This window comes from Podarcis melisellensis, assembly GCF_964234715.1.
Source record: "Podarcis melisellensis genome assembly, chromosome: 6".
Classification (NCBI taxonomy): Eukaryota; Metazoa; Chordata; class Lepidosauria; order Squamata; family Lacertidae; genus Podarcis; species Podarcis melisellensis.
The window spans coordinates 95,288,488-95,299,002 of NC_138538.1; the positions used below are offsets into that span (position 1 = coordinate 95,288,488).

At 48.1% G+C, this 10,515-nt stretch overlaps 1 protein-coding gene across 1 annotated transcript in view; it reads right to left on the reverse strand.

Moving 5' to 3' along the window:
• PAPPA2 (pappalysin 2) overlaps nt 1–9,222 on the reverse strand; it is a gene marked incomplete at its 5' end in the record, with an annotated part of 105,658 nt that extends 96,436 nt beyond the window's left edge. The window contains one exon of the mRNA XM_081915009.1: nt 8,769–9,222. Coding sequence (XP_081771135.1) covers nt 8,769–9,222 — 454 coding nt within the window. The remainder of the gene's footprint in view (nt 1–8,768) is intronic.
• Between the last annotated feature and the right edge of the window lie 1,293 nt (nt 9,223–10,515).

The following is a 10,515-nucleotide window of genomic DNA, read 5'->3' on the forward strand; positions in this document are numbered from 1 at the left end:
GAAAACGCTAACAAAGGGTCTCTAGAAACAGAAGCTAGAAAAGCACCTCAGGAAAGTCTGGGCTAGAAAACACATCATCTTCCCCCCCCCCAAGCTCCTCCTTGCAATGCTGCCCCCGCCCCCCAAAACACATTCCTATAATTATCACATAATTAGCAGGAAATGAAACAGGAGGACTGTAGAAAACAGCTGCATGGCATAAAAAGGCAATGAAGAGTTCTGAGAAGTTTGGGCCAGGAACTTTTGGCCCACCATTGCAAACACAGCTCACCCATCATTTGCACAGTGGCTCTTTTTCTGAGAGCCCAGTAAACTTATTGTCTTTGCCAATGGCCTGGGATGGCAGAAAGGATGGGGCCTGGCAAATGGCAGGTGGACTGAATTAAAATCAATGGACCACAAGTTGTGCAGACCAGGAGGGAACTGTCCTAGAAGTCTTCGGAACGGTCTCCTTAACCCACCTGGTGTTTGTGGACTGCCATGGTGGTAGGCATTGGTCAATGAATAAATAAACAAACAAATTTATTATTTGTACCCTGCCCATCAAAGTCTGGTCAATATTGCTTTTTAATTATTATTCTAGGGCTAAGAAAAGCGGAATTCTCCTCTGCACCAATTTTTCTTTATTAATTTATATATTGCTTTATATACCAAAATGGCTTCAAAGCGGTTTACAACTATAAAATCAATACATAATTAAGATACACAATAAAAATATTTTTTTAAAAAAAACTGTTAATACAATAAGACCAGTTCAGGGGAATGCCTGCCTAAACAGGTGTATTTTCAGGAGCCGAAAGAAACTAACATGGATGGGTCATCTCGCATTTTAGCAGGAATGGCATTCCTCCACACTGGGGCCACCACTGGAAAAGCCCACCCCCGTATTACCACAAGCTGATACTTATCAGATCATGGCAAAAACTACTCTGGCCCCTTTAGCTGACAGTGGTGCCCTTACTGGCCAGTGAGGAGGAAGATGATCCAGAATTATTTGAGGCTTTGTGTGTAAGTAGCATCACCTTAAACCAGCTCCGTGACTAATAGACAGCAAGAGCAGATCTCATAATGTATGCCCAATAAAGGAGCACCACTTGTGAGTTCTGCAAAAGCTGTAATTTTCCAGATCAGCTTCAAGGGAAGCCTCAACTACAGAGCATCATTAAAATAGCCCAGATGTGAGGTTACCAATCCACATGTAACAGAGGCCAAGTTCTCCTGTCCAGGAAAGGGCACAGTTGGTGCAGCAGCTGAAGCTAATGACAGGTGCTCTTCAGAGGGAGGGCAATCCCATTTGTAACAGGCAGGCTCCCCAGTACTTGGGGCCCACTTAGCCACAGGGTTCAGCTTCGGCCTGTTAACCCTCACCCACTGTACCACTGCACCCAGAGACTGGTTCAGCTTAGGCACCACCTCTGCCAACTCCCATTGGGAAAGCAGAGCTGAGCTTCATCAACCTTCTGATGATTGCTCCTAATGGCCTCATATAGCATTGGCCCAAATGCAGACGCGTCCTGCCCCACCTCTAATCTCTGGAATCACTGTAAATCAATGCCTCCCATTCCCAACCCATGGAGATGGTTCAGGGAGACAGCACATTCAATGGTGTCCAAAGCGGCTGACAGATCTCACAGCAGCAGGAGGGCTCTTTTGAGGGTCTCTCCCTCAAAAAAAGGTCATCTGTCAGGGTGGCCAGGGCCAGTTCCAGGCCAGCTCCAGGCCTGAACCCAGACTCACAATCTGTTTCCTTCAAGTGTGCCAGTCAGTTAAACTAGGAAGCCTTGCCAGGCATACCTTCGTGTACTCCAAGGGTGCCCCCCAGTGGCAGCGAAGCCAGTATTTTCTGCTGCTTCGACTCTTTCAGCAAGGCTTGTTTCACAAATGTTTCGAGTTAGACTCAGCTGCTGGCTCTATAATCCACAGACCCACGCTGAGGGGGTGATGAACCTCTTAACCACAACTTAGCACTTAGGCAGGAAATCTCATCAAATTAATATTTCTAGTTTTGCACAGTCTTCAGGAAACTGATGTGGTGAGTGACAAAACAGGCAGCTTACCCAAGCTACATGGTGAGAGCATGTTCATGCGAAGCCGTTTCATGCTATGAGGTAATCCACAAAGCTCCACAGGCACTGTGATGAGCCTTCCCTGGTCCAGATTCTACTCAGAGCGCTTGAGATCACAGGGAAGCAACAGGCACCACAAGAACTTCAGCATGACTTGAAGCTTGCTCAGCAGTTGGGCTTCTCAGTCACCCCGTGTTAAGACTGTGCACAGTATAGCTTTTTAACATTCAAAAAATGCTACACTAGGTTATGTAGCCCAACCTGAAGCAAAACAGGAATACAGAATTCTGCAATTCATTCTGGAAATGTGGAAGAGTCTGGTTCAATCCGTGCAGTGAATTTTGCCAAGGCTATGCTACTCCTTCCCCCAGGAGGTTAGTCTAATCCCTATACTAGAGGTTTCCCCAACTATCTTTTGAGACTGCCTTGCTTTTAATGCCCTTGGTCTTGTCTCTTGGGTGCTTGCCCTGCCCTGGCTTTTATTGTTCTGTTTTATATGTCATCATTACGCTGCTGCCACTCAGCCGTGTTGCTTGCATTTGTATTACATTTCAATGTTATTTTTGGACTCTATTTTATTCTGGGAGCCAGTTTGGAAGCCTATGGGTAGAAAAGCAGTCTAGAAATACTAATTCTATATATAGATCTATACTATTCCTGTAAATGTTGTTGTTGTTGTTTTAAGCTCTGCATTACCACCGCAGAAAACGATTTCAATCAAGGACTAGCAGAGAGGCAAGGACTTTGAAGGCAGTAAGGGTGAGAGTGAGGAATTGTATGCACTCGTAACTAAAGCAGGGAGCAAGGTGGGACATTTGAAATGATGTCCCTCCTGACCTCCTCTCATGGAGATCACCAGCAGGCTTGTGACCTAATGGATATCGCATGTAGAACTGGTTGCAGGAACAGGCATCTCTAGGCAGGGCCAATGTGCCTGGCCAGAACAACTAAGGCAGCTTGAAAAAGGACCATCTTGATCATGTAAACGGCAGTGACCACATTAACACACACACACACACACCCCTCAAAGCAGCACTCCATACAAATCAGCCCCACTACACAATCTATTGCAGATCACAAAACCTGTGGAACTCCTGCAAGAGACTACGCAGAGACTGGTCCCCAGTAAATACTGGATTTATTTTAAGAAACTGTGGGGAATTTACACACCCAGGTATGTCAGAAAATAATACCACTTGGGCCACTTCCCACAAATATCCAGTGCCTGCATTTGGTCCAATGCCAAACTGTGGTTTACTGCAGCCTTACCCAACCTGGCGCCCTCCAGTGGTTTTGGAATACAATTCTTGTCGGAACATTTTATCATATGTGGTGGGAATGTAAGAAAGTAAAAAAACTTCTGGGAAATGATATATAATGAGATGAAAAAGATGTTGAAATATACATTTCTAAAAAAAACCCAGAAGCATTTTTACCAGAAGCAAGAGTATTGTTGGCTCAGAAATGGAAGCAAGAAGAAATACCGACAAAAGAAGAATGGCAGACAAAATTAATGGACTACGCAGAATTGGATAAAATGACAGGAAGGATTCGAAACCTGTGGGACCAGAGATTTACAGAAGATTGGAAGAAATATAGGAATTATTTGAAGAGCAACTGTAATCAACAAATTACGCTAGTAGGACTACAAGAAGTTTTGTAAGGAGAAAAATTGCAAAGAAGAGAGCTATTAGTTATGAGATTTAAATGTAATAGTGAAAATAAGAACTGTAAATTAAGTGAATAGATTGGAAAATTTTCAGATCTGATTGATGGATGTAAAAAAAACCTGTATAAGATGTAAAGGTATGTTTAATTACTGTTGAAAATGATACTGTACAATTCTTGACGGTCTCAGCCAGCACAGCCAGCATCAGAGATGACTCCAGCTAAAACATGGAATCACAGAATCTCAGAGTTGGAAGGGACCACAAGAGTCATCTAGTCCAACCCTTTGCAATGCGGGAATCTTGCGCCCAATGTGAGACTCAAACCCAGAACTCTTGAGATTAAGAGTCTCATGCTCTCCTGTCTGAGCTATCCCAGGCCCAGGAAGACAAAAGTGTATGGTTCTATTGGCAGAGCATCAGACTCTTAATCTCAGGGTTGTGGGTTTGAGCCCAAGCTGGGCAAAACATTCCCGCAGTGCAGGGGGTTGGACTAGATGACCCTTGGGTCCCTTCCAACTCTACAATTCTATGATTCTAAGGCTGCTTTAGTGTTCCATGATGAAGCCTTGGGCTTATGCACTCCCTTTCCACTTTCCCTCCACCACCACAGTCACGAGGAGCAGACTGGAAGCTTCTGCTTCCGTTTTAAGATAACTGCATTTTGTGGCCATGTCTCAAGGCAGTCAAGCTGTGGCTAGTCTTAATTATGGCTTGGAAGACAAAGCCAACTTCAAATTGTGGTTTCAGATCCTGGCTTGTTTCCTTCAACCATAGTTAAGACAAACCACAGTTCTGAGTTGCGACATAACAACAAATCACAGTTAGTCAAAAATGGAAACTGAAGCTTCGTGTTTCCTCCTTGTGGCCACTCGGGAGAAGGAGCACCTAACACGAAGCCAAAGTTCAGAGCTGAACTCAGCCAGGGGCCATGCTCAGAAGTAATACTAAAATTTCTCTCTGCACCCAGAGGGCTCCCACTTTGCTCCTCTTTTAGCAGGGGAAGGAAGCAAACCACAGAGTAGCACTGAATCCAAACCAGTTTTTGAGGTTTGCTTCTCCTCAGCAAACCTTGATCAGGAAGCCAAGAACAAACCTTGATTTCAGATGATGGCTTGTTTGGAGAGAAAAAATTCAGATGTAACGCTAAGACTGCCACTCTGCGGTTTGTTCCATCACTTTTGAAAACTTAAAAATGGTTTATAGCTGTTGTGTTGTTTTTTTAAGTCAGCTTGTTTTTAACTTCAGACATGGTTGTGATGCTTTTACATTTTAAGTAAACGGCTGAAAGCTATTTCTTTTCAATTAAGCAGCACACAAATTCTGTTTTGATAAAATAAATAAGGGAGGAACAAAGTGGGGGAACTTGAGCTCATGCACAGCACAGTTAAACAAGCCACACTTTGTGCCTTAAGCCTTGGACACATTAGATTAGTGGCTTGAAAAACAGAATTTCAAGTCACACTGTTTTACAGGTCAGAGGAGGGGCAGGGATGTCTTCACCCGATGCCCATGAGCTGCCACAGACCTGTAGCCAGTGGGGGCTAAGGGAGCCCTGCCCACCCCCCAGAAAAAGGTTCCCTGCTGCCGCTCACCCATTTCCTTACAAAGAAATAATTAAATCAACAGGAAGACTTTTGCCTTCCTTTCTTAACGGTAATCCAATCCCCCCACACCGGCCTAGCATTCATTAAACTATACCTTTCTGCCTGCCTATTTTATTCTTTGCTCATAACTCTTATTTGTACTTTTCACTGTGCAAGCCAGTTCGAGTATATTTTTGGAAAGGCAGAGTGAAAATGATGTGACAGAATGAATGAATGAACGTCTGCATTACAGACCAGACTGTGTAACTCCACCCTGGAGCTCAAATTAGTTTGACCCCAAATGCCCAGTTCTGTACCTCCAATATTCATCTGTAAAATGGGAAAATATCTCTGCTCACATGCACACCAGTTGTGATTTCACTGCTCAAGTTGCATGGCATGGCAACTTCTGACAGTTGCATCAGAAACCATACAGTTTGCCTGCTGAACCATTGGGCAACACCCCCTGGATGAGGCCATAAGAACCAAAACAATTATTTGGCAATAGTGTTTGGTGATGAAGGAGTTGTTTGTCCCTCCACCCACCACTGGCATTAACCTGTCACTAAGTTTCAGGCACCTGTGTACGTGTGATGCAGAAGAATCCAATTTCTGGCAGAGAGGGAATTTTTGTAGTTGCAGCAGCTGGAAGCATGGTTAAAACTTCTGACATGCAAGATGCACACACACTATACATTTAAAGCACATTCAAAGCACAGTTTTCCCCTCACCCCCCCCACTAGAATTCTGGGCACTGTAGTCTGTTAAGAGTTGCTTGGAATTGTAATTCTGTGAGGGTTAAACTACAGTGCCTAGAATTCTTTGATGGAAAGAATGTGCTTTGAATGCAGCTAGTCTTTTCTGGTGCTTAAGAAATAAGCTTCCCATGATAGTTTGGAATGAAGCAGCATTGCTCTGGTGTTTTTTGAGCAGGAGTGGGCAGACTTTAGGGTTGAGTGGCTGACTTTGGTGGTGGTGGTGTTGTTCTTTACTAGAATACCACGATCTTTCTATCAGAGACAAGTGTAAAAGACGCACAGTTAGAATTAAAGAGCAGGACACACGGTGACTCTGGGAATTTATTTTCAGTACCAGAGCTAAATGAGCTCAAAATCCTTTCACACCAAATCCACTTCTAGTTGGCTTTCTTCATTTCAGCAATGAATTTAGGTGAGATAAGTCATTTTGTGGTTGCCTTGTTAAACAACTGCAAAGTCAGAAACCTTTGCTCATCTACTGCAAATAACCCTGAAATCTACCAGTAGTTTCCAATCTACTTTCTGGGCACCTGGGTCAGGAAAGAAAGAGAGAATTCTCTTTCTTGCACCAATTTCTGCTGCTGCAAAGGCACAGTGGAACTCATAACCAAGTAGAAACCTGCACTCTCTCATGGAGGCCCACGACAAATAACATCACTGTCTGATTAATTCCATGAAAATCTAAAGAACTTCACATGTGAAAAACCCAGAAAAATTCAGAGCCTTCCATATGTCATATATTCCAATGGTCCCCATTTACCTTGGACAGTGTATATTTTCTGATAAAGATGATAAGATGCATCCATATAATTTTGTTGGTCAAAACTATTGGGCTGAAAGGGTTTAAACCTATACCTACTTATTTGGAAATAGGTCCCAGGTGATCTCTGTGAATTCAGCAAGACTCACCCTATAAGCTGTTTATTTAAAAGTTGTGTTTTTATTATGACTTTTCTGTATTGGGTCAGATTGTTATTAGGTGTATGATCTTTGTTGTCTATTTTCTTGTTTCTTCAGCTTGTAAACCACCTTATGCATAGCAATATAGAAAGGCAGGACACGAATTAAAAGGGAAATGGAAATGAAATACACAGGCCAGCTTCAAGCCATGCATAGTGCAACAACTCTTGTTGATTTGAAACTGTTTTCCTTGTAAGTTAAAAAGCTTTCCTCGCTCTGTAGCGCAGTACATGCTTCAGCAATGTGAGCAATGTGTAGAACACAAGGAAGAGCTGCATTCAGCACTCATTCTTGGTGCATTATCAGGAGTATCCACCAGTAATCAACTACTCCCATTTTCATCTGTGAAATGTTAGAGTATAAAATATGCTTGCTGTCAAGGTGCTTCCAGACCAGAGCTTAGTACTGCAAACCGGTCATTCAAGATATTGCAAACAGGCCATTGGCATGACACTTTCCCCCCAACTTATTGGTTATCCGGATTCATTGGGTGGAGCGGGGAATACTGGTTGGCTTTTTGATGCTGATGGCTTCCCATCTGTGTAAACGCTGCAAAAAAAAGTGTTAGTATGCATGAACAGCGGGGGACGCGGGGGACGCTGTGGGTAAAACCTCAGTGCCTAGGGCTTGCCGATCGCATGGTCAGCGGTTCGAATCCCCGTGGCAGGGTGAGCTCCCGTCTTTCGGTCCCAGCTCCTGCCCACCTAGCAGTTTGAAAGCACCCCTAAGTGCAAGTAGATAAATAGGTACTGCTTTATAGCGGGAAGGTAAACGGCGTTTCCGTGTGCTGCACTGGTGCCGGCTCGCCAGAGCAGCTTCATCACGCTGGCCACGTGACCCGGAAGTGTCTCCGGACAGCGCTGGCCCCCAGCCTCTTAAGTGAGATGGGCGCACAACCCTAGAGTTGGACACGACTGGCCCGTATGGGCAGGGGTACCTTTACCTTTACCTATGCATGAACAGCACCAAACCTACACCAAACACCCATCTGGAGGTACTCTAGGAATAGAAATTTGCTGGACAGTCCGGTTATTCATCAAGTCAGAAAGGTGAAGCGAGTAATGTATCAAGGGGTTCAAGGGGAACCACAAAAGAATCAGGAAAATTGACTCAGATCATTCTGAATAGAGAGTTGAAGAGCTTTCCAGTTATTAGTTGCCAAGTTGCCAAATTTAGAACCGTAGAATCATACAACTGTAGAGTCGGAAAGGACCACAAGGGTCACCTAGTCCAACCCCCGGCAGTGCAAGACTCTTCTGCCCAACGTGGGGCTGGAACTGACGCCTGCTCTACCTACTGAGCCATCCTTCCTTCCTTCCATTTCAGAGTGGGTGTGGCAGACAGAACAAAAGCCTACTTCTACCAGGAAAGGTGAGCATTCTTAACAGTCCGACCCTCTGCCTATCTACTGTGGCTCTTTGTGGCCAGTCTTGGCCCCTCCCTACCCCCACCCAACACTTTGTCGAAACTTCTTGAAAAGTAGTGGGCAAAGGGTATCTGTATTTGTTCCATTTTTCCCCGGGGTGGGGCACGTTAGATCGATAAAATCTAACTTCAAGTACCACCAGCGCCATCCCTCGGGTCCAGCTGGCAATCCCTCCAGCCTAACTTGAAGGAAACACGAGCGTCGTCGGGCGCTGGGATCCCGCGCATCTCGGTGTTCGAGGGCGTCTGCCTCCTCCCTTGGCCCAGCCTTCACGCCCTTCCCTTCCCGGCGCCCCTCCCGCTTACCTGCGACCACGGCTGGGTTGCTCTGGCCGCCCTCGGGCTTCAGCCACGCCTCGACGGTGAACTCCAAGCGGGGCAGCTCGGCCACCACCCCCGGGCGCAAGAGCAGCTGCTCCCGCCGGCCCGAGAAGTAGAGCGCGGCGACGGCGCCCGGAGAGGCAGGCCCGGCTCTGGCGCGCGCGCGCCGCGGGAAGGGGCTGCTCTCGCCCCACGTGTCCTCCACGCTGCTGCCCTCGGCGCTCCGGGCGCGCCTGGGTTGCCCCGGCGCTGCCGCCGTCCGTCCGGGACGCGGGTAGGTGGCGTCGGGGCGCAGCGGCCGCGCGGCAGAGCGAGTCCTGCGCAGCCAGCAGCGCTCCCCGTCGTGCGACTCCGGCGTCGGGCTCCCGCCCAGCAGGCCCGCGGTCGCCACCAGGAAGGCGGCGGTCGCCACCAGCGGCGTCCAGGCGAGACGTGCCATCCTCCGGGCGCACCTTCGGGGCAGCCGCTTCCTGTCCTTGGGTCCGTGCCGGTCCCTCGGCTCCCTTTCACATGGGTCGGCCCCGGGCGCGTCGACGGCAGCCGGGCTTCAGCTGCTGCAGCCCCTCTGCTCCGAGCGCCGGAGAGCGGTCAGGTGCATCGCCTCGCCCGGCCAACTTCTCCCCCGAGCGCCCTGCGCAGCAGGGTCCCAGGACCGAGGGGGCCCTCAAGGGCTTCCTTCCAGCATCCTCGCCTTGGTCCAGCCGCTCGCCCGCTTCTCTCCGGTGTCGCCCTGCCCTCCTGCTCCGTCCGGAGGTCCCAGGCGGCCGAGCGCCGTGCGCCGCCCCTCGTTCCCGGAGCTCAGCTTGCGCGGGGCACCCGCTTTCTCGCGTCGTGGCCACCCCAGGTGCGGCTCTCCTTCGATCCCGCTGGATTCCTGCGAAAGAGAAGGGGAGGCAATAGGAAGAAGCGTGCGTCTGGAGAGCTGCTCGCTCTCGGCTTTGTTTGAAGAGGATTGATGCTGCTGCTGATGGCCAATCTCATAAATTCTGCGCATCACTCCACCTCCTGCCTTTCTCGGTGCCCCCACCCCCCTCGTCCCCGCCTCCCCTCATCCTCTCTCTCCTCCCCGCGCGCTCGGAGAGATGCAGGGTGGTACCCCTTGGGGATGCCGGGAGTGGTTTCGCGACCGGATCCCATTCACTCTTAGAAGCACTGCCGTGCTCGGGTGGGCTTACGCCCAAGTAAGTAAGGTCAGCCACTGAAACAAGTAGACCTTACTTCCGAGGAAGCGTAGGCGTGTGGGCTGCTTTTCACGTTACCTTGGCCTTGCTACCTGCGTGGCAGCCCGTCAGTCCCAATCCAGCGCCTCCCTTTCCCCTTCCGATCCCGCCGATAAAGCTCCAATGCTACGCACAAATCACTTGAGGGTAAATCCCATCCACCTCTATGATACTTATTTCTGAATCAACATGCCCATAGGATCGGGCTGCGTGACATTAAACTCGGTGCGGACTACTGCATCAACATGTTCAGGATCGGGGCTTTTGGAACCGAAGTCGTCTGAATTTAGGGATTTTCAAACGCAGCATCCCAACCTTACACACATCCACGTGAAAGTAAGTCCCTTTAGTTTGCGTGGAACTTAGTTTTCCAGCAAAACCTTGATGCTGAACACAGCATTACGTGGAAACCCGTGGCTTCTGAGTAATATCAGAACCGGGATGCCCGTGACGCGGGAGACGATCCCTCCAACACGTTTGCTCTTAAGCCAGACCCACTTGCGTTCAGTGCA